Source organism: Calypte anna, chromosome 1, assembly GCF_003957555.1.
Source record: "Calypte anna isolate BGI_N300 chromosome 1, bCalAnn1_v1.p, whole genome shotgun sequence".
NCBI classification, from domain to species: Eukaryota; Metazoa; Chordata; class Aves; order Apodiformes; family Trochilidae; genus Calypte; species Calypte anna.
Window position 1 is genome coordinate 88,429,706 of NC_044244.1, and position 25,293 is coordinate 88,454,998.

At 38.3% G+C, this 25,293-nt stretch overlaps 1 protein-coding gene across 1 annotated transcript in view; it reads left to right on the plus strand.

The window, feature by feature from the left end:
* Positions 1-2,759: 2,759 nt before the first annotated feature.
* ANKS1B (ankyrin repeat and sterile alpha motif domain containing 1B) overlaps positions 2,760-25,293 on the plus strand; it is a 410,716-nt gene continuing 388,182 nt past the window's right edge. Inside the window, 1 exon segment of the mRNA XM_030447180.1 lies at positions 2,760-2,893. Within this exon segment, the coding sequence (XP_030303040.1) occupies positions 2,760-2,893 (134 nt within the window).

Consider the following 25,293-nt stretch of genomic DNA (forward strand, 5'->3'; position numbering starts at 1 on the left):
ACCACCCCTCGGCAGCCACTTTCCACTTTCACAATAGGGCTCCCAAAATTCCAAACGAACGGAACTGGCAAACAAATGCAAAGAGTGACCACTGAAAACTTGTATAATCATGTGATTATACAATTTATTTAAACTATAATGAAACACTTGTGATCACAGAATCAGACCATAAAACTGCTATTTATGTCAGACTCTTTGAATCAGAAAGGCCATGGTTAAGAGTCTCTCCATCTCATAATTTTATGCCAGTACTCAATTCTGTGTCTTGTTGACTGTAGAGTAACAAGGCAACCAGGTGCCTCTAATTGCCAAAGAGTGGGTGTGAGCTTGTGTCAAGCCCACCTGTGCCTGGTTAGGGCAGGCCCCCTACTGAGCATGAGCAGGACCAGGGGGCCAATAAAAGGTGAGGCTCACACCCACTAGTTAGCTCACTCTTGGGCTAGGCAACAGAGAGGCTAGTAGCTCTTTGAGCCACAGGACCGATCTAGGCTAGTTCCACTCTGTGAGCTATAGACATAGAGCACTGCTCGCAAGTCTCTATTACGACACCTGGTTAGACCTTGAAGCGCCGATCCCTAAGAAAGGTTCGTCTTGCTACAGTTGACAGCATTGCAGGAGACATCATTTCACATCCTGAAAAGGCCAAACTATGTAAATAGTATTTTCTATCAAAAACAGATACTGTTTTGTTGATGTGGACAACTATATTGGAACAACAGATCTCTATGGTGATTTTTCCTCTCAGAGAAAATTTGACCCAAAAAGAAGTTCCATTGATTTTAAAAGATTAAAAATGTTCAATTACTTAAAAAAAAAAATAATAAAAAACACTTATAAAACTGTTCCTGACAGAGTCTGAACCAAATCATTTGCGAAATCAACACAGATCTTTCCATTGACTTGAACGTATCACAGGTCTGGAGTAATTAACACTCTCTCTGAATATTTAACACTAAAATCCTGCCTACCACAATGTTAATTTGCCATTGCTGTGCTTTACACCTCATGAGCACAGTTCAAGGCAGAATGCTGATCTCAGTGGGGGAACAGTAAGGGGTCTTGACTGATTTGCCTGTTGCACCTACGATTTCACCAACACAAATTACTCAAGTAACACAGGAACGTGGGGCTGTAATTTGGCTTCTCATGTACACACAGTGTCAAATGGTGCATTACAGCAGGATGCACCCATGAGTTGGCTGGCACCGAATATTTTCATCATAACTTGTAAGAACTTGAAAACCATAAGGAATGATGAATTCTGCCTCTTGGAAAAGTCATACAATTCAAAGAATCACACTGTTATTTGTTTGAAACCTGTAACAGGACCAGGAGTACCCGGGCGAGGCATGAATGGATCTGACACCAAAGAGTTATACCCCTCATCCTTTAAAACATTCAAAAGCCACGACCCTGGCGTGTGATGGACAGGAACAGTCCCGCCTGCCGGATTCGCCGAGCCAGCAACTCAGTTCTGCTCCTGACCTCAGCAGGGCCCGGATTTTCCTTTTTGTCTACACGGGTCTGCTGCAGGAAGCTGGCTCCTCTCTGTGCCAGCGTGTCCTCGGGTTGGGGTTAACTCCACGATGGGGAGATCTCCTCACACGCAGCACAACGCCGCGGAACCCTCAGCCCCGCCCGACCCCTACCCGCCGCTAATTCGCCTCAGGGCGCGGATGCCTCAGCGCCCGCCTACGACCAACCCGCGCCCCCCCCCCCAGAGACCCGCCCTCCCTGCCCGGCTCTCCCATCCCCTCCGCAGGGCACCGCACCCTCGCCCCTCGCCGCACCCAGGGGTGCGCTCGGCCTCCTAAGCAGCGGGAGGAACCGCGAGTTCCCCACATCCTAACTCGGCTCGCCATCCCCTCACCACCCCAGTCCCTCCCTTCCCTTTCCGCAGCCCGAGGAGGCACCACCTCCCCGGAGCTCCTGCCCGGGAACACCTGCCGGCAGCCCACTCCTTAGGCACAGTCGCCCCTCAGGGCGCGGCCGCCGCACCTGGCGGAGGAGAGGCGGTGCGGGGCGGTGCGGGGAAGCGCCAGGGGGAAACCGCTCCCCTCACGCGCGTGCCCCCAGCCCGCAGCGCCGCGGCCGCGGCCGCCTCCGCGCGGCACCGCAGTGGAGCGCGCGAGGCTGCCGTTGGCCAGGGGGCGTGCGGGGCGGTGCGGTGCTGGGCGGTGCGGAGCTGGGGAGGGCGGAGGCACCGGGGCCCAACGCAGCGGCGGCAGCGGCGAAGGGCTGGGGCAGGCGGAGGGGGGCAGCCAGCCCGGGCAGCCACTGAGAGAGCGCCAACCGCGTCTCCCCAGCAACGGGCCTGGCAAGTCAGGGCTGCGCCTCCTCCCCATGTCCCTCCCGCCCTTGTGCCGTCCGCCCGTCCAGGAGGGTCGTTAGCCCCGTCAGCTTTGGCAGGCCACACGGGGCTCAGGCTGCCCGCTCCCTCCTGCCCCCCGTCTTCCGGGCCGGGGCTCCGGGTGTGTGCATGGGAGATGAGGGGGGGGAGGTTCTTTATTGGCCTCGTCCTCCCCCCCCCTCCCCTTCTCTTCCACACTCCACCCAGAAATGATCCAGTGAAACTAGGAGGAGGTGATTCTCCTCCTCCCTCCTGCTGCTGCTCCTGCTGGCCTGGAAGGGACTGCAGGAATCTGTGTTCTGCTCTGGGGAGGGGAGATCGTTCTGTTGAGAGAGGGGCCGCTCTTAGCCCGGGGGTGCAGCTTTCCTAGTGCGCGGCGGGGTGCGCAGGGGCTGCTTGGTTCCTGACCATGGGGAAGGATCAGGAACTGCTGGAAGCTGCTCGCACAGGCAATGTGGCTCTGGTGGAGAAACTCCTCTCCGGGAGGAAAGGAGGGATCCTGGGCAGTGGATCTGGAGCTATTCCCTTATCCAGCTTACTGAGGTAGGGACATCGTTCCCCATCAGATGCTGGGGATATTAACCTCTTCTTCCCTATCATCATCATCGCCCTTCTCATCTTCATTACCATTCCTGCATCCTTCATAGTAACAATAAAACGTTCACTCTCTGGCCAAGTGCAAGTGTGCCTGTGTTTAAAGTCATAGGCAGTAATTTTCTTAATACAGTGATACTGAATTTGTTGCCTTCAATGCGTCAGTAAGGTAGTTGTTCATTCTGTTACTAGCTGTGGTGCAGAACTTAAATTTTTATTGCTGGGCTAATATTCACCATAAACTAATTACCCTTCCTTTGATATTTTATCTTCAAATCACTACTTTTTGTCGTGGGTGGAAGCATTAATCACAGACGAGGCATTTCATTGTGGAATTATGTGTAAAAAGCCATAGCTTTACCCCATGCCCTCACCCATAGTTGCTACCCTCACTTGCAGGAGAAATTAGGCATGCTGTAGTAATGAGCCTACAAACCAGAGAAAGGGAATCTCTTTTTTTTTTTTTTTTTTCTTTTTTTTTTTTTTTTTAAATCATTGTGGCAGAGGAGGTGTAAAACTTAGAGAGCAGGTTAGATAGTAGCAGCATTACTTTCAAGGCACCTCGATTTAGTGGAGTGAAACTGGGTTACTGATCATGTTGGGTAAAAGGGCTTAACTTTAGACATTAGTCATATCTTGGGCAATCTGCAGCATGGCTTTGATGCTCAGTTTCATCATGCTCTTAAGTAAGAGCATTATGACAAGCATTTATGACATTTTACAGTATTCAAACAAGAGGAGGTCTGCAGCACACAGTCCACTGTTAGTGTTCAGTAATGCACTAGGAATAGCAAAAGAACACTGAGACACTGTTGACCTAGAACTTGAATTATCTGTTTGTTTTTTTCTTAGTTGATTTTTTTTTCTGGAAAAAAAGAAAAGGCCTAGAGAAATCGAAATTGCCTAAATAAAAATCTATTTGTGATTCTATTGCCAGCACATCCTCATCAATATTTTTATACTGTCTCAATATTCACTCTCAGAGAAAACTGAGTGCAACTGCTGAAATTATACCTGTTTATGCTCTATTATAAAATATTGTTACTTTAAAGCTGGGTTTAGTGCTGTAAACGTTAGCAGTTCAGATATTAGTGCTTTAATAAAGTTGTATGATACCCCAGCTAAATTAGTTATTGCACTATTGTTTAATTACAAGCCCATTGAGCAAAATCAAAGCACACGGCTGAATTTCTTTTTGTGCTGTATTTGAATAGGTTGCTTAGCAAGGAGTATGCCAGATTATTGGTTTAATTTAAAATATGAGTAATCTTAAAGTGTGATAACTTGTTTTTTTTGTAAGTACAGAAGTAGGCTGACTTCAATACAAATGACTAGCCATTTACAATCCAGTTCTACTGCATCACTTGTGTAGTGACTTTCTTCAGGGCTGGTGCCTGTGCTATGTTCTTGCACTGTTACTTTCATGCCGTGTTCTTTATGTCCAGAGGGAGTGTATTTGCTTGTATTTTTTTATTAAACAACAGTGTTTTACTTTGTGTATACAGAACACATTAAGTATGTGTTTTGTATATACAGATGTGTCATGAGGGTCATAGTTTGTTACTCTGAATTTAAGTATTTTAAGCTGTAAACTCAACTGCGGTCTTTTTTTTTTCTTTCCTCTGGAAGAGCACTTAGCTCAAAAAGAAGTAAACAAAATAACGCTTGTACTGCTTTATTTATGATACTCCTTACTAATGTTATACAGAATGTCTCTGGCTTCTGTAATTGTAATTTCAAAATTAAAAGTAAAAAATACATTTTAAAATAATAATGGATTAACGCATAAACATTCACAGTCTAATACAGTATTGAACATTATGCTTTTTAAAGAGTATCTTAGGAATGTAATTGGCTTCACCAGGAATGCTCAGAGTGTAAGGTACTGTGCATTTTAGAAAGTGTTTTCAAGAAAGAATTCTATGTTCTAGGTATGTTAACATACCTTTATCTGGAGAAGTTGCATGATCTAACTGCTGACAGTAATTATGACTTAAGTTCGGAATAGCATGCAAGATTAAGCTTTGATATAACTTGGTATAGAACATATGGAAATAAAGGAAAATACTGAAAGCGAGTCTTACTAACATTTTGATCCTGTTCAGGAAACCAGCACTTACCAAAAATAGCAAAGTTGTAGAAGAGTACAGTAGAAAAACTTGAATTTGAGGTGATCTGTAGGTTTTTCTTAACTGAAAACCAATTAACGGAGCTTACTAGTAGAGCTATACTAGGGTTTTTTTGTGTATGTATTTTTTTGCATACAGTTTATTAGAATAAAAACTACTTTTGAAGGTTAAGGAGAAAGCAGCAGAGAAAATGTAAGATTTTTTTTTTTTTTTAATAGAAACTTTAGGAGACATTGTGTTTGAGAGTAACTCCTGGTGTTTCATTGATCATAATTATTGCTTAGTTCCTAAAATAGTGCCCCAAAGCTGTACCTGTCCTGTTCTGGTGAGAAGGGCCCATCTTGCTTTTTCATTTTTCTTTTGGCAATGGTCCTCTTAGCATTAGGCTGGAAAAGTCCAAGTCACTCAGCATACAGATGGACTAATACTGTGCCTCTAAGTAACAGTACACTTTGGCTTTGGATCTCTCCTAAGTGCTAGAGATAGTTCACGGGGCTGAACCCTCTGTGTCTTGAAGCCTTTTTTTTTTTTGGTGGACATTTGCTTTGCAGTAATTGTGTGCTTTGTGAATGAAATTTAATATTCATGAATAGACAAATGCACATTGATGGTTACCTGCACCAAGGAACAACCTACCGGAGCGCCGATCTATTTCTGTTTTTATAACAACTTTTTTCTGTCTCTCATTGTATTTTATGGAACTTGGGCAAGCCTTTGTATGTTTATATTAGTTGAACACTGATCTTAATTACATGGTAGATGATCTAATTTTTAAAAGGCTCAGGAAAACAACATTGCTCCAGAAGGCTATTTAACCATACATACAAATACATGAATGAATTCCTGTGAGAATTTAAACACATGCTTAAAGCAGAGTACGTGCAAAGTGCATTAAAATTATATATACTTAATTAAAATGTCATCTGCACACGGATATCTATAATAGATACTGTGTAAGACCTCATGCCCTTAATGATCCATCTAAAGCAGTGACAACAAATCTGTTTCTGTTTGACTGTGGGTGGTGCAACTTGCTTCAGCTGAAGGAGGAGCACTGGAAGGCTGTGGGTCAGTTTGTGGCCACCTGCTTCAATTGCCATACTTTACTCTGGAATATAAAGGTTGTGGGCGGGGGTACTGAGCGTGAATTCCTCGGATGCAAAAATTAGCATGAGGCACTGCAACATATTAGAGCAAATATAATCCTCAGTAAACATCTGGCATAGAACAATATAATTCCTTAAACCTAGGTTTTTATTGGCATTTTAGATGCCCATGGATTTCTGAGGCATCTGCATGGGCTTTAACAAAGAACCATGACCTGTGGAGATACAAGTAAATTCCAGATAGACACTAGGATACACTAGGACATCTAAAGCTGTGTTAAGTGTGTGTTTTAAGCCTACAGTCTCCAACTCAAAACATTAGTGTAAGGCTATATGATCTGTTCTTTTACTATGAAGCAAGGATATTTTGAGACATCTCAAAAAACATTCAGAATTTAGAAGACTGAAGTAAGTGTAAGGGAAGTTTCTTTCTGTTTTTTCTGGTATTGCACTTCCTGGGAATGTCACGCATTAGTATATTTATTGTGTTTCCCATAAAAGAACAAACAAATAGTTTTTAGGTATGTAGTTGCAATGAGAATTTTCACAGGCAGAGTTTTAAACTGACTTTCAACTGACTTTTGTATTATTCTAGTATAAACACGAAAACTTAAGTGTGAAATCCTGCAGTCCGCCTAAGAGAAAATGTTTCTAACAAAACCAGTATTTTTAATTTACTTAATTTTATTATCTTTGTATGTAAAGAACATGTTTTTATTGACTAAACAGTTTTTTATTTTTGGATAGAGACAGGCTTAATAGCTTTCAAAGTGTTTTCGGAAAAATAACTTTGAAGGTTGTCGTGTATCACAGAGACATTATCTCATTTTGCCACTTGCAGTCAAGCTTGTACCTTTTTTCCTCTACTAATATTTTGCAGCTTAAAGAAAAACTGATAGTTCCTGATAAAATGCTAATTTTTAGTCTTTTTCAACTTTACAAGTTAAAAAGGCTTTGGGTTTTTAGCAAGACTGTGGGACAGAATATGAATTGATGTGAAGTGGCACAGAGTGGAAGAGAAGGGTGAGTTGCCCCTTCTTGCTCTTTGTTGGCTACTGCTGTTAAACTGCGTGGGAGGGTGGAGAAGCCTGCATGGAGCTGTGTTTTTCCCCTTCTGTACTTGGCAGACTGTGGCAGGGCATGGCTCCGTTCTTTGCTTATTCTGTGTGCAGCTACACCATGTATAGTCCTGGCCCAAGATATTTCTCCTCTAAAGATTAAGAAACCCAGCAAGCAGATTGTTAGTCTGCGAGTTGCAATCTGTTTGCTCATCTGTTTCTCAGAGCAGTGTCTTGCTCGCAGCGCAGCCACAGTTTAGCCTCATCACCTCGGTGCATGCTGAGAACCACACATCTACTGCTATCCTTGTGCAGAGCCCTGCAACTCATTCAGCTTCCTGTGCAAAACCAGATATGGCTTATAGAGCAGAAAATATTTAAAATATTGAAATAATTTGTGAAGCTTTAATTAAAGTCTCAACAAAATAGTTTTCACATTATAATGTAAATAACAAGTGGATCACCTTATCAACAAAATCAAAGGCTCTAATTCTGTTTTTCATCACAAATAGTGTTGTTTAAAGTAACACAAACTTTCTTAACTCAATTTTATAAAGAGATTGTATTGTATTAGTAGCAGGTTTCTGGGTTCAGGTACTTCTGAGCTTACTTATATCTGTGTTAGAAGGTATTTATTTCAGACAACCCGTGCAAATAATAAAATGTATTATGGCAAGGATTGTTATGTGTAAAAAAATGGGGCATCCATTTAGTCTAGTTTAGTTTATTTCAAGTTTTTTAGTTTATTTTTAGTTTAGTTTATTTCAAGTTTTGGTTACACGACTTTTAATTAATTAATACATGGAGACTTTATTACTTATGTCCCAAACAGAGACCAGCATTTCCATATTCCCATGTTACCTTTGTCCTGTTAGAATAGGAAACATAAGTCTTTTGAGGACATATTTAACTTTTCTTCCTTTTGTCTCTCAGTATGAAATGCAAAATTAATGATCACTACAACAATTAATGCTCTTTGATATTAGTTGATTGCTGTCTTTCAAATGTATGAGCCTCTTACAACAACCTCAGTTTTGGTTTTTTTTTCATCCTTCCTTAGACTTATTTTTATTATTTCCGATAAATGCTTTCAGTTGAGATTTAGACAAAATTTTACTTATGGAATTCCTTGGATTCCTTCAGAAGTTTGAACCATCTACAATACATAGCAATTCATAGAGTGTCCAGGACATCCTGGTGGAAATCTCATTGCTGGAGGGCAAGGCAATTCACAAAGTTTGTGTAATGATCCTTCCCTAGGAACTCAGTGTGATGCTGTATTCTCGGCTCAGTACTTCATCTGTATGGATGAACTTCCCAGTTCTCCTTACACCAGATCTTGTTTGTTGAGTATTCTTCAAGTGTGTGTTCTATCAATTTTCTAAAATATGAGACCAAAGGAAAAAAGTTACCCTCAAGAACCGTAGATCTAGTGTAAAATCTACTGAGATCATATTTTCTGATACACAGGATCAAGATACGAGATGCAGCAGTGCTGGTAGGACCGATGGAATTTATGATGTAGTCAGGAAGACTTATATGAGAATTTTTACAAGCATGTTAAGGAGAAGGCAAGGGGAAAAAAAAAAAACCCCAAACCAGTTGAAGGGTCTGTAACTTAAAAGAATTCTCTTAGAATTCTTCTAGGATTCTTAGCTACTACATGCCTAGTGTCTAACTCTACAGAGGATCATATAAATGTATTTTGATCACCATCTTATTTTCCCTCTTGTCTGACAATGATGATTTTAGTAGTCTGGTAATTCAGTAGAACTAGTGCTTCTTTATACATTTGTAGAGTTGATATATGACGGTTGCTGCTTTTAAGTGGTAGTGTTATAGCAGAACTAAGAGAATGGATAAATGAAATAAAATGAAAAATGATGTAATCTGAAAGGTCTACAATCTTGTGACTTGTCAAGGTTGGAAATTCTATGATGAGCAAATACAGATGCTTTTAAGACAAGCATTTTCACAGTCATTGCAGTGATCAAGAACATAGTATGTTTCTAAAATTCTACAGGTAGTATTTGGCTCAGTTTCAGTTTTTATGGACATTCACAGATGAGCTACTAAGAAACTGCTTATAGGCTGACATAGGCACTAGTTGAAACATCCTCTAAACTGCTTTAATTTATGCTACTGGTATATAATCCTTAGGGAACAATATGCAGTTGCACTCCATTTCCTTCAGCAAGCTTAGCCTGCTCTCCTGGGCAGGTGACATATAGAAGAGTTCCACAGCTGGAGTTCCCTTTTGCCATGTAATATTTCTACTGACCACTTCCAATCAGAGTAAACATCCTAATTCTTTTTTTTTTTGCTTCAAAGTAAAGTATTTTGACAACTTTTAAAGTTAAACGTGTAAAGCATAATAAGCAGTGTTACTTCTTGCCTACCGATATGGCATTTTCATGTACATGGATTCTTTGGGGATGTAGGGAATACATTTTGTTTGAACTTTATAGCCTTTATGGGAAAACTTTTATTACTTTTTAATTACTTTTTCCTGATGCCATTATTTTCAGTATGTTAGATTTGTATTTTAAAATTAATATAACAGCTCTTCTGTACCTAATTAAACATCTATGAATTTCTAATATTGCACATATATCTAATATAAGAAAGGTTCTGTGAGATTTAATTCCAGTAGCTTGTGCTTTTATTAAGATAATTTGGCACTCTTTCCCACTTACTCTACATATGTTTTCTAAAGAAAAAAAAAAGAAAAGCTAAAAATGGCATCTTGAGTACAGTTTGGAAAACACCCAGTGGTAACAATGTTTCAGGTAGTGGTCTTGTCTGTGCTGTGTGTCTAAGTTCCTATTATAGCCAATAGAGATTTAGTCAATTTAGAGAGTAATTCTGGTCACACCAAAGTAGATCTTGAATGAGTTTATTCCAAATGGAACCAGATCCCTAATTTAAATATCTTTGTAGGTAAAAATACTGCAGTGAAGAACAGGAGAACATTTCTTATTGAAGGTATCTTAAAGGTATATGTAGAATATATATTAAAATAGCTAGGTTGAAATAAAGTATGGGTAGAATTCCTCTCCTATTTGATAGCTGATTTGGATGAATTCAGAAGAAGTAGATATTGGTAGACAGCAATAATTATGTGGTCACTACCTAATGTCTACTACTTCTGAATCAATAAAATCAGATAATAGATTATCAGGTTCGAAATAGAATCCTAGATGGTTGAAGCTAGAGATATGTGAAAAATATATAAAATGCTTGATGTATCAAAAGAAGTTTGTTAAAAAAAATGTGCCAAGTGTGCAAAAAAGGTTAGGGTTAGGAATGGAGTGACAAAAATCTTGGCTGGAGTGTAAACTAGCAAGGAACAAGATGGGAAGAAGTACATATGTTGACAGCAAAAGAAAATGTGGACCCACTACTCAGTGGGACTGGAGACCTAGTAACAAAGCACATCGAAAAGACAGGTAACCTTACTGCCTTTTTTGGGTTTCTTACCCACATTACCCACAGTACAGGAAGATCAGGGAAACGCTTAAAATCAAGGGACCAATGTTACTGTAGAAGGGAAGTCAAGGGTATGATGATCAGAAAAGGAAAATGTCATCACCTCCAAAAAGGTCAAGAGAGAGGTTCTGGGGTCATGGGGCTCATCAGTCTAACCTAGGTCCTAGGGAAAGTTACAAAGCATTTTCTTACGGAAATAATTTTGAGTCACACAAAGGACAAGAATGTGATTAGGAACAGCCAGAGTAGATTTACTAAGCTCAAATCATTCCTGAGCAACCTGAATTGCTTTCCAATAGATAGCTGCCTCTGTGCACAAGGGGACTGCTGTGAATGCTGTTTCACTTTACGTTGGAGCAGTCTCTTTGAGTCAGGATGGTGAGCTATGGGCTGAACAAGAAGATGATAAGTTGGGTGGAAACTTGACTAGGCTGCATGGCTCTAAGGGTTGTGATCAACAGAACCAAATCCAACTGCTGGTGTCTGCTGGAGGGTTTCCTCAGGATTCAAGGGCCAGTACTGATTACAATATATAAAGTCTATGTAGATGATACCTAATTGGGGAGAAACTGCTATTAGGAGGGACATGAAGCCATTGTGCAGTCCAGCTGGGAGTGAATAATTGCTCACTCCCCTACAAACTCTTACACTGGATTTGGACATTTGTGTGGTTTTCTTCTTCTGTCATATTAGTCATTGCAAAAACATCAATATCACATTTAGTCTTTTAGTTTACATATTAATAACTTCTTTCTTCTGTGAGAATTTGGGGAGAGAATTGTGTGATTGCTGGGTGGATTTTTTCCTAACCCTTCATAGCCCAGACAGAGGCTGAAATGGGTTAAGGTGTAAAGTATTAATGTTGTCACAATATGAGAAGTGTTTACTTGCTGACTTGTCAGGGTCATTGTTTTCTATTTTAAGATGCCACCAGATAGGAGTACTGAATCTGTGTGTTTAGGTTATTTTTGCAGATTAAAACACCCAATACATCAACATTAGCATTTTGACCCCAGAATCTTAATTAAGAAATTGGTAGAGGTTTCCTAAAAATGTAATTTACACTTATTTTTAGTTTTAAATTTTCTTGAGTAATTATTTATCCACTTCCATATCCTCCTTGTCATCCGTATAGCTAATTTGACACATTATGCTCATAAGTAATTTGCAATCACTCTGCTTCCTGTTTTGTGCACATTTATTGCAGAGCAGTAACTTGCATAACCAAGTGGTCCAATGATCTGCCAGGGATCTTGTCACATAATGTGCACAAGTAACTTTTCAGAGAACCAAATATACCAAAAGTAGAAATAAAACATATGGCATATAGTATATGGATATGTTACAAATCTGTTGTTTGCCAGTCTCAATAGTTAATTCTATCCCCTCTATTTTTACTTTCTTATATACTATGTAAGTTTTGATTTCAGAAGGATAGGAGACAGGACATAAGCAGAAAATGAAAGCTCTAAGAGAAAGTGAGAGAAATGTGTTTTGGCTGAGATGTGGGTAGAACACAGGTGGAGGGAGAGACCTGACTAGGAGTATTTTGGGAAGCAGGCTGTGTAAAAAAATATGTGAAAAGGCTGGAATGCTAGAAGAGGTTGGTAAAGGAAATAGGTATAAGACTTGAGACTGGGAATAAGATCTGAGACTGGTTTACCATGAAGGTTAGCAGCAGTGAGGAGTGGGAGAGGCAAGAGAGAAGAACAGGACAAAAGGAGTAACAGATCTTAATTAAGCAGAATAAAGAGATTGTATATCCATTGAAATATGGTTTTCATTCAAGGACTGACATTTTCATGTTTTCTTTCCATGACAAATATTTGTGATAGGCATTTGCAAAGTGTCTTATTTTTTTTAGTGCTAAAATGGATGGTAGTTAATGAAGTAATTCCATTAAAGTGGAAGAAGTTGTGATGGATAAAGGGCTCCTAAAAATCTAGTAAAGTTCTGCCAAGGTACTCCACATGGTGAAATTTCAGGAGTTTTAGTTTGCTTAAAAGAGCAAACTAAAAATTACCATTAAATTACCATTAATTAAAAGATTAATGGTTAAAATAAGGCTGCTGGTGGAGTTTTTCATTAGACACTATCCTGTATTCTCTTCTTTTTGGGCTTGTCAGTGCTGTTTGTCACTATAGTATCTAACTGTTTCACAGCATTAATGGGTTTACTGTCATTGCACTGAGTAAGCACTGAGTTGACTGAGTAAGGTTGTGAATATCTGCAGTTCACAAATGTTAACTGAAGCACAGTTTGACTATGATATCCACTGTCTTGATGCTTCTAACTTGTGCTTCAAGAATCTCATTTTTCACAGTATTAATAGTTAGTGTAAAAACCTGGGAATAGCTCTTCTTGGTTAGAATAAAGGTTTGTCTAGCCAAGTACTCTTCTCCAGTAGTGACTGGGAATTAAGAGGCTGATCTTAGTAGAATGTAGTAGCAAAGCAAGCAAACAATAAGTAATATTTCCTCTAGTATACTCTCACAGCTTCCAGTGAATTACAGCAGCTTTCCAAGACACATGCCTTGTCTTTGTGTTTAATAGCTCCAGTGAACTTTTCTTCCATGCATTTGTTCAATTGGTCTTTCAAGCAATGCAAATTTTTAGCATTCATAGCATCTCACATCAAGGGTTTCACATCTTAATAAAGTATTATCTGAGGGACACTCTCTATAAATTAAGTAGTTTACAGACTTGAACATATAAAAATACATTTGGTCAGATATTCAGAGGTTTGTTTCTGGAGACATGGATGGGATCCAGTTCTGTGGTGCAGCATTAAACTGCTGTTTCTCTTCTGAATGTGGCTAATCGATTTAGTAAGTACCAACACACCTTTTAATACCTTTGATTTTCAAAAAAGAAAATTGTTTTTGTTCGGTCATTGCTGTTATAGGAGACAGGCCTTCAGCTGTGCCAAGATCAGCATTCATTGCACAGGGAAAAATAGTATGGAATCATGTAATTATTAAAGCTCATACATATGTGTAAGCAGGATGATTTAACACCAGTGTTTAAATCCTTGCCTTTGCAACCTAAGTAGATTGGTAGGGGCTCCTTTATTCACCACTCATTATGACCTACATCATGTATGTCTATTATTTATAAAAATATACCATTCAAAAGGTGAATTTGCTTTGACTATATGGAAGCATGTACTTAAAAAGTACCCAGCTTAATGCTTTCTTCAGTTCAAGGATTAAGATGGCAAATATTAGACAAATACCCAAATTTTGTGGGTTAAAGTTCCAGATATTTTGTCAAATGATCTGTATGTGTATTTTTTGCACATCTTTTCTACATCTTAGAAGCCAGTCTACATGTAATAAGCAAATGCTTAAAGAGTTGCCCCTAAAGAATCTAGTAATTTATCTTGAGATATTTGCTTTTCCACTCCCAGAGTACAGAGTGCCAGAATCTTCATATTAAGATAGAAGCATATTGCACTAGGTTTGAAAATGCTGCAAACTTTTGTTCTTTTAAAAATATATTTAAATATATCTTTTAAATAAAGATAATAGTTTAAAATAAGTACATTTTTGTTGAAAGGAAAGCCAATTTATATCATTAAAGGGCTCTCAGCAACAAACCACAAAAATCTGTTAGATTTCAGAAATACTTCAAAGGCATTAACTTGAGAAAAAAGACCCAGTCATGCTGAAATAAGAGCATTTTATTTTCATCCTGTATTTTCCCTTGTTGAATGTCTTATACAATTAGAAGAATTTTTTTCTTGTATTACTCACATTGACTCAAACTAGACCAGTGTCGTCTTCAGTTAGTGGTCAGGAATAAGTTTTACTTGGTTGAATTTTAATACTGTTTCTTACAAAGTACTAGATACTCATCTCATGGCTAAAGAAAATAGGGCTGATTTGAGATGTCGGTTTTAACAATGCTAGATACACAAAATCTTAATTTTTCTCATGGTGAGCACTGTATAATGGAAAAATAGACTTTTCATTGTCAGTTTTCAAACCATACTGGTTGACTTGAAGATACACTCTTCTGTAAGTGTTCAAAAACTGTGATCGAGATAAAAATGTAATAAAAGGAGTAAGAGCAACAGAAATCTTATGATGTGTTTCCAAGGCATAGTTTTTGCCATGAAGTGAAATGTTGCAGCATTTGCTGCTTCTCCTCTTGCTCTAAAGCTTGCTTGGTTTTAACAGTAAACATACTTTGGAAATAAGTTTTGAGAAAAGCAAGTGAAGTGGCTAAGAAATCTCTGCTTTTTCAACAGCCGAGGGTGCCTACTTCAGTAGACAGAGGGAAGGAATATAATTACAAATAATTATAATATTGGTAAGAGACAAACAGAGCTTTCTTTCCCTTCCCTCAGCATATGAATATTGTTTTCATATATATAAGTATTTTCTCCCCTACCTCTTTTTTCCTAGTGTTTTTCTCCTTTTCCTTTCTTTCACTGTGACACCTAGCTTAAAAAGGGGGAAGAAGTTAGGAAGAGTCCTGAAGTTCCTTTTGCTGACTTTGAAAAAGACCTTGCTGCAGGTACCCCAAGGCCAGGGAGTCCAGTATTAAGAAAAATGAAGATCTAAGTTAAAAAATTAATAGAATCAGGATAGAATCCTTGCAGCCCAGAAAGTGAACTGTATCCTGAGCTGCATCAAAAAAAGTATGGTCAGCAGCTCAAGGGAGGTGATTTGTCCCTTCTATTCTGCTCTCATAGGAGAGCACCCCACCTAGGGTACTGTGTCCAGTTCTGGGGTCACAGCATAAGAAGGACATGGAACTCTTGGAGTGAGTCCAGAAGAGGGCCACGAAGATGAGCAGGTGCCTGGAGCACCTCTCCTATGAAGACAGGCTGAGAGAATTGGGGTTGTTCAGACTGGAGAAGAGAAAGCTCTGTAGAGAACTTATAGCAGCTTTCCCGTACCCAATGGGAGCTACAGGAAAGCTGGAGAGGGGTTTTTACAAGCGCATATAGTGATATGATGAGGGGAATGGTTTTAGGTGAGAGACAGTAAATTTAGGTCAGATACTAGGAAGAAGTTCTTTCTTGTGAGGGTGGTGAGACACTGGAACAGGTTGCCAAGGGAAGTTGTGGATGCCTCCTCCCTGGAGAAATTCAACGGCAGGTTGGATGAGGCTTTGAGCGATCTGGTCCAATGAGAGGTGTTCATGCCCATGCAGGGTGCTGGAACTTGGTGATCTTTAAGGTCCAGTCAAACCCAAACCATTCTGTGATTCTGTGAATTAATTGGGAAACTTGAAAGAACAAACTCAGTGCTGGGCAAAAGTGACAAGATTTGGGTTACAGGACTGACTTAGGAGCTGTGCATGATAACTTCCTGGTAGAGCAGTAGAGATCCAGTTTCAGAACCTTCCTCAAAGACTGGTGTAAACTAAGAAGTATCAGATTTATTTTAAGAGTGGTAAGAAAATGCAGGCAAGTGGTTGGATGTTGCTTGGTCTTTGCCCAACAGACCTGTAGCACATGTGAGTGAATCAGTATAACTACTTAGAAAAAGTGCCAAAACCAAATTCACCAGCTCTGAAAAAGGGCAGAAGGAAGGGGTATTTCTTTGTGGTATTTCTGTTTAAATATGTTATTGAGTTTAAAAAAAATATGAGACAGCATGCCTCAGGATTACTCTTTAGAGGATGGAGCCAGGGTGTCTAGACCTCTTTGAAAGGAAATACACTACTCTGGCTAGTCTTCAAATCATAGTAGATAATTACTCAAATCTCTTTTGAAAATATGACTTTCTTAAATGACACAAGATGTCACCATTTCTGGATGAGATCCCAATAAACTCTGAAGAGGAAATAAGAACAATTATTCCAGAAGGTCAGCTCATAGTACACTTCTCTCTCCAAGGTTCATTTAACTTGTGAGATGCTGTGGCATTATCAGTAGTTTCAGCGACCATCATGCAGCATGCATCATTACAGTCTTATGGGATTCTTGGAAGAGTCCAGAATACAGCTGAGATCTTACTGAGGAGACTCGACCTTTGGTAAAACTGACAATTCATTGTGTATGTGAAAACTATCTTCAGTTATTTTTAGATCTTTGGGCATTTTGTTTCTCACCTCCATAGAGCGCAATTTATATACCAGATTCATTTCAGGCTGTTGCACTGCCTCAGATAACCCTCCTATGCAGCATATGAAACTCTGCAAAGGATTGCTTGGTTTTCACTCTAACTAAAAGGCAGATGCTACCTTTCCAAGCAGTTGGATTAACACTCACATAAAGTGTTATGGGGAACTACTATTAATGAGTACAGGGTTAAGTGTGCAGAGCAGAAAGGGGGCTGTCCTGCCTGGGTTATCACTGCTCAGTGCGTTCTTCTAATCATGTGCAATTTTAGTCACATGGCCTAACATTCAAATCATCACAGGCAAATGCACTATAGTTTTGATGACAAATCTCTTTGCCTTTGCAAAGTTCATTATTGTCCGTCTAAGCATACAGAACAATAATTGACAATAATTCAAATTATTAAAATATTTATTGTTAACTTAAAACTACTGTTTAAAACATTCTAGGTTCACTTATGAAGAATTATTTTCTTTCTAAAAGTGTTTTTGGTTAAGTTTTGGTGGTCATCATTCAGAGATAACAGCTAGACTTGAAAATGCTGGATAACATGTAAACACGTTGTCAGAAAAGGAAATAACAGCCTGACTTGAACTCCTCATTTGAAATGTAATCTGTCTCTTAATTATTTACTTAGTACTGTTGTGCTGAAGTTGGCCATATGTAATACAGTATCTGATTTTTTCCATCATGTTGAAATGATTGTTTGATTTTGAATGAATTTTTTGGGCACTAAGCATATGCTCTGAGTAGTAATGACTCTACCTAAAGAGTAGTTTGCCATGCATCCATTAAAGGTGACTCTTAGTCTAAACTGTGAGGATTTATCTTTAGTGTAACAGCTGAAGACTTGCAGACCTAAACAGTAATTCACCTTCAAAGTTAACAAAAAGTATTGTGGCTAACAGCAATGTATTTTGTAACTAGACACTGAACATACTGATGATACTGTGTAACTGAGTGTTACTGGTCCCGTTTGCACTAAATCTTACGCATCTCAAATTCTGTTAGTACATTAGATCATTAGATTCTCTTTTCCATTGGAAACACTATCAAGTTGTGTTTATGTGTTTCATTGTTTTAATCAATAGTGAGCTGGCCTACTGTTTTCTCAATAGGTCAGTATTTTCCACAACAGCTTAAAAACTTTAATGTAAGCAATTGTTCACTTTATTTACACACTTTTCCCAGTTAAGTGGTGTTACTTAAAAGCTAATGAGATACAGCTTGGGGTCACCATCTTCCAGAAAATAACAGAAGTAAGAGAAAATGTATTGAAGACATTTTGGAAATAAGTGAATATTGCCTTGCTTACAGAGAAAATACTGAAAAATCTGGAATGAGCTCAGTCATAGGTAGCTGTGTCAATTTTTTAGATCTGTGCTTCAGTAAAAAGTGCAAATTCCTTTCTCTAGAGGCATTCCTCAAATGATATGATGACGTTGAAGTTACGTGACCTTTCCCCTCACCCCCTATCTTTTTTTTGAGAAAGTAGAGGTGTCTGTCTGAATACCTGCAGGTATGAGTGAAAGTGTAACTCTGCCCTGAAGGGAAGCCTTTTTTTTTTTTTTTTTTTTTTTTTTTTTCTTCCTTTTTCAATTAGCTTTAATGAAGAAATAAATACCCTTTTAACTTTGAACTGCACTAACTTTTATTATATTTGTAGTGATCCAGGTTTCTCAGCACAGAAATGACAATGAGTGTAAGAGAATCCTAAACAGCAGTAAGCTTATAACCTACCTTAACACCCACCTCTCATTTGGAGACTAAGGTTCAAGTCTCTGGTCTTTCATTTTACCGAGAAAGTTCTTAAATACTGATATACCCAACACACACATTTTCCTTGGCACAAAGATTATGTATAGATGCATAATATATTGAAATGCTTTTAAAAAATTAAAACCAGAACTTAAAAGCATTTTTAGTCAGGAAACTTGCTTGGAAAACAGAACAATGTTAAGGAAGGACTTTAATTTTCCCATCATAATGCAGCAATCTTGAGTATTTTCCAGTGTGAAAAAATACGCCCCCCCACTTGAGGATGATTCTTAGTTTAAGTCTCACATCGGAAAGTGTAATTATCAAAAACTGAAAAAGTCAAAGTCAAATACTTTACTGCTTCTAAAGGCATTATGTTGCAAAGTAAGGGAGTGTTCTGTTTGTAATACATTGTATCCTTTGTAAATTACACCTCTAAACTCCGTTATTTCTGTGTGATGACTTTTTTGGAATGAGTAAGATGCATTAGGTCTTTGGTGGTAGCTTCAGAAATATTAGCACTCTTCGAAATGGACTTGCAGTTTTCTCTGTGGCACTCTGAACACATCAAAGTATTATGGCTGTGTTTTTATAGACTTAGCAAGGCCTAAAGAATTATACATGTATCAGTCAGAGGTTTGATTTGTTTAGGAACTGAACAGGATTTAAAACTCTCCCCCTTTCAGATGTGTATTTTAAGTCATTTCGTATCCATGCTGAAGTTTTGAATTTGTACAATAATTTTCATCTGCTGAAGTAATTCCTGTTCATACATGATTTCTAGTTGAACTGTTTTGGGAAAAAATATGTTCATTAAAATATTAGTTCACTGAAATACGCCAATTTAAAGCACAGAGATCTCTCTTAAGTCACTCCTTTTCTTTCTCTTCCTTTTACCCCATTTATCTTTGTTTCTCTGTCTGCCTGTCTCCCCATCAGTCTCCATTCCTCTCTTTTCAGCCATCTCTCTGTCTCTCTGCATCTCTTTCCCCACTTTAATATCTCTCTCTGCCCCTTCTCTTCATCTATGTCTCTCTCTGCCTTACTCTTTTTCTCTACCAGTTTAAATCATAATGAGTATCACCTGAAACAGGATAATACAAAAACAGAAATCAGAATGCCTTGGTTATTGAGCTGGAAATATTTAGGTGCAAGTGTAAGTATAGTGACAAAAGAGAGAAAGTCAATGTCTTTATTTAGAAAAAAACTTGATATTCCTTCCTTTAGGATGATCCAGTGACAGGTATGATTAAACTGAACCAGGACAAGTCACCCATAACCCTATCCAACATCAAAAAGGAAAAGAGTGAAATAGAGATGTTTTATTTAGAATATGGAAATATGCTATCACAGAATCATAGAATAATTTGGAAGGGACCTCTAAAGGTCATGTAGTCCAACCACCCTGCAGTAAACAGGGGCATCCTCAACTAGATCAGGTTGCTCAGAGCCTTGTCAAGCCTCACTCTGAATATATCCAAGGATGAAGCCTCAACTACCTCCGTGGGCAACCTGTCTAATTTTTCCACTACCCTCATAGTAAAGAACTTTTTCCTAATACCCAGTCTTAATTTGCTCTTCTCTAATTTAAAACCATTCCCCTTTTCATATCACTGCAGAGCCTTGCAAACAGTCCATTTTCAGCCTCTAGATACGGGGAGGCCACTATTAGCTTTCCCCGGAGCCTTCTTTTCTCCAGGCTGAACAACTAGATTTTGTTGAATGAGTATCAAATGTTCAGAAATGTTACAGAAACAAAAGAATTTAACACTCAAGTGCTTCAGGTTTACAATGGAGCCACTTTGGAATAGGCATGAAGAATAAAATAATTAATGTAATGATTTGTATAGAAAAACAAGAAGTGGGGAAAAGTACAGTGGCAGGATAATTTAGTGTTTTATAAGAGGCCTAGGGAGATGATTTTGTTAGTTAAAACATAAGTATGGATATTCATAATATAGATATTCTATTTAGAAGAGATATAAAGAAAACAAGGAAGGGAAGATCTTTAGTTAGTTTAGTGTTGTCTTAAGAAGGAGGTAAAAAAATTGTCTTGCAAAGATTGAGGTGCATTTTTCTGCTTAGATTCAGGTTTGTGGAGGGATGACACCCAGCCTAAATCTACAGCAAGTTTGGGTCTAACAGGACTTAGTTCTGGTCTAGTGGCATGGAAATGTGACTACAGTTCTTCCAGATCTTAGCTTGTTCTGGAAGCATTATGACTGCACGTGGTTGTCTAAGAAGTGCAATTAGATCCCGACTGGCTTTATGCAGGCAGTTCCTATACCTCTGTATCCATGTTTGTCTGCAGACAGTCTGCCTGTGAACAGTGGCGTGTAAATGACGTGTTGTATGTACCACTGAATGTCGTACACTGTTATGTGGTTTTCTTCAGGTAAAATTCAGTCTCCTTTCATAGTACAAGATGGATGGTGCTCCCTTTGTTGCTATTTAGTATTTACTCGAAGTGAGTTTATGCCTTTAGTGAACATTATGCAGATGTACAGAGAATTATTTTCCTCACATACTTATCAGTAAAGTTCTGCAAACATAATGTATTTATTTTCAAAACAACCTTGTGTTATGACAGGGTATTATTACTCCATTTTACAAATGGATATATCAAGGCCTGAGACATTAAGATATCGACCTTGTTGTGTAATTTTGGATGTCTAGTTCAAAACACCTGAAACCTGATTTCTGATTTGCAGAATATTTGTCATCACATACTGTTTAAAAGTGCAAAGTATAATTTCCTCTGACTATCAGACCAACTGCTTTTACAGTCAAAACTCAGGGTATGAAGTCGGGTACCCTGGAAGTTGCATGCTTAGTAGTCATTCTTGCAAAGTTAGATTTAAAACACATTCCTACTGTCAAAAAACCTCTCTGTGGTAGAAAAAGTCTACATCTCTAGGGCAACCCTACAATACTGTGCATACCAAGTCATTCTGATCTCCCCTTGCAGTCCTCTAGTTCATTCAGAGTATATTCCCCTTTCTGTCAACATTCAACAGATTCTGTTGCTACAGAATCATGACCTTTGGAGTGGGTTACATAGACAGGCTGAGGAAAAAACATTCATGCAGTTAATAAGTTGTGGAATCAAAGTTTATGCATTCATAAGTATGTGTTGAATTAAGATCACAAATATTATTTGTGCACTTGTCAGTATGACTTTTTGAAATATTTTGACAATTGTATCTATGTAATTTACATTTTGTTTGTTTGTTTGTTTTGTTAAAACAAACTAATAAATTATGTCGGTGGTGTTGACACTTAAGTGCATTAGGCCTGTCCAATTTTTGCATCACAGTTGACCAGCTGCATCATAACATCTTGTGGGTTTAAGCACTTGGGTATTCATGGCCAAAGAAGTTATCTTTCAGGCCTGATCAAGTTTGCAGGCCATTAATTAGATGAATCTGATGTTGTGTCACAGTTTAACGCTGGACCAGCAATAAAGCAAATGACAGATGCTCTTTATTAATCCCCCTCCCTGATGAAGAAAGGAGAAGGAATAAGGGAGAGAGACTTATGGACTGAAAACTAAACTACACAGCTTTAGTAAAACAGTAATGATAAAAAAGGAAAAAAAAATTAAATATATACAAATATACAAAAAACTATACCTTGTTCCTTCCCCTTTTCCCCTCAATAACATATCACCATTGAGGCTGCAGGGCAGCCCTGGGAAAGTCCAGTCTGGACTCTTGGAGTCAGCAGCAGTCAGGAGCTGGAGACAGGAATACATGGATTCAGGATGGCACAGATTGGGACTGCAGGTAAATAAATGGACGGAATCCTCCCAGGATGCTGATGAAAGCAGGAAGAGGTGAAGAAGGGCCGAAGAGGCTTGAGCCTTTTGATCCCTCAAATTCCTACCAAATATGAGGCATATGGAATGGAATGCTAGGTTTGATTAATTTTGGTCACCTGTCTTGTCCACTCCCCCCTAGAGGAGGGTTGCAGGTGTGACTCCTTTACTCCATTTCTCTTTTCAGAGCACAAGATGTTCCTCAGACCCAAGCAGTGGCCTTGGTTCTGCAGACCGTTCTTTCGTAGTAACTATAAACATTGAGCGTTATCAGTCCTAGAAGCCGACACTGACTGAGGAATTTGCTCTTAATTTCAACAAGTACGGCTACTTAGAAGAGACTTAGCTGAAAGCAAAATGACAAGACAGAAAATTAGTTTTATCCTGGCCCAAACCAGGATGTGTTGGTAAATAACAGAGATGGCACTTCAAAATGTTGCACAGAGCTCTGTGTGCTTTAGTGAAATGCTTGGTAGGACAAGTCAGTGGTCATGTGCATTATTTTGCTGATAGTGTTGCTGACATTTGCTCAGTTATCCTGGGATTCAGTTCAGAAAATATGTTCAGGCAGTGTCTAACAATATCTGCTCATTCCCTGGAAGTTCAGCTCTTCTTTCTACTTAGTTTTTAGCCTTTACTTCAAATATCTTTTGCATCTTTGTATCCTTTCACAACTCTTCATTTTACCCTGGAGGCTGTTGCTGTGGGAGTTTTTACTCAGCTATTTTCATTCTTTCAACTTCCCCACTTCAAAATTCAGGTCTTGCCTGTACCAGTTTGGTTCTCTTTTCTGTCTTCTGATTTAATTTTAATATCCTGTGACTTTCCCTTATTCTGCTCACTCACATTTCCTGCCCTGAGGAATCCTGTGTTTTCTTCTATGATTCTAGATCTCTTTTCTTAGAACTCTTCAGTCTAAGGTAGATGTCTGACAGCAGCTGTATTAATAGGCAAAGTAAAATGTAATTTTACACTAGAGATTGGAGGTAATGCTTAAGAATAGGCAATGTTGCTAGGGCACTTTCTAAATTTACCATCCATAAAGAAGAAAAGCTAGGTAGAGAAAAAACATCCCCAGATCTGGTTTTTACTGATGGGCAATAACTGTTTAGGATGGTTTGTACAGGAGACCATGATTTATTAAATTGTGCATGGTAGGATGAACAGATTTGTAGAGTGCATCAGTGTGTAAACAGTACATTCAAGGAACCCAGTATTTATAAAAGAAAATCTGATTACTATAGTAGAATGAATGGAATACTGCAATCAAGTAGTATGGAAATAGTTTGAGAAATAATAAAATAAGATTTAAAAGACTTTTCAAAAAATCATGCATGAAAGTGCATGAAAATTTGTGGGTTAAAAACATGCTGGTTGAAAGGAAAAAATAATGGCGTTTATTTATATGTGTGTAAATACGTATAAACAGAAAAATTAAATACCTCAGAAAATGAAGCTATTTTTATTGGTTTATCTAGTTAATCTGGAGAGTGAATGGGAGAAGTACTTTGTGCCAGAAAAGCACTGTTTTGCTTCCATCCAGCAGGTTACAGGTACTTTGTATTTATTACACTAGTACTGCTGTACTGGTGACGTGTTCCGATTGCAGAAATAGCTTCAGGATGTCAGTATATTGAACAGCTTTGTAAGTCAGGCTTCTTATAAAAGATACATTCTCAGAATATTTACCCAATAAATAGTGGCAGAAGACTTTGTAAAATTTATCAAAAATTCTACAAGTTTCAGAATGCATGATACTCCAGTATTTTTTGTTATATAGAGTGGATGTTTTATTTTATTTAGGATATTAGCTTGAAAATATACTCTACATCTATGAATTCTTTTAAAAATAAAATTATGAAGATCTAGAATCATCTCAGATTATAGTTTTCCAGATAGAAAAATATGGTACTAAATATTTCTTTCTGTAAGCCTAATACAATCTTTTACTATCATTTTACGTAGAATATGAATAAAAATATTGATTATCTAGAACCTGGACAGAAAACAGTTATGATTCCTGATTCATAGTTTATGGAGAACTGAGTTACATTTTAAGACAGAATTATAAAACCAGCTAATGAAAGGAATACAGAATATGCAACATTTTTATTTTAACTATATTTAAGTAAACCAAATAATACTCTGATTCTTAAAATCTTTATAGAAAAAAATACATTAGCTTGAATATGAATGACACAATGGCTTAAAATTTTATCAGAGACTTTAAAATTGGAGACTGTAAATGGTATCTTATTCTACTGAATTTTAAGGTTAGTAACTATAGGTTTATTCTAACAGTAAAAAAAAGATGAAGATACATTTAATGTTGCTAACTCCCAAGATAATCTCAAGAACATCTGAAAGGAAAGCTGTCATCTTCCTCCAACCTGTTTATTTCCTTTGTTCAGTGTCTTGAAAATAGTTGTCACTTGGAGACATGCCAAAGTTTGGGTCTACTGAGGAAGAAACCAAAATTACACCAGTCAAATAGATAGATGCTGAAAAAATGGGAACACTGCTATTTCATAGGACAGGGCAGTTTGTAGTAAAATCTTGACAATGCATTAGATAGGAAGAAGTTCATTAGGGTGGTGAGACACTGGCACAGGTTGCCCAGGGAATTTTTGGATATCCCCCCCCTCAGAAGTGTTTAAGGCCAGGTTGGGTTTGAGCAACCTGCTCTAGTGGGAGGTGCCCCTGCCCATCCAGGGGGGGTTGGAACTATATGATCTTTAAGTTCCCTTCCAATGCAAACATTTCTATGAATAATCTGTGTGAATGGTTTGAATTCAATAAAACAGTTTGATAATGGACAAATATTGAAAAGAATACCAATAAAATTATGAAGACATTTTGTAAAGAATGCTGAAGATGCAGAAGTTGACATCAGATCCTTTAAATAGTTCTGTTAAT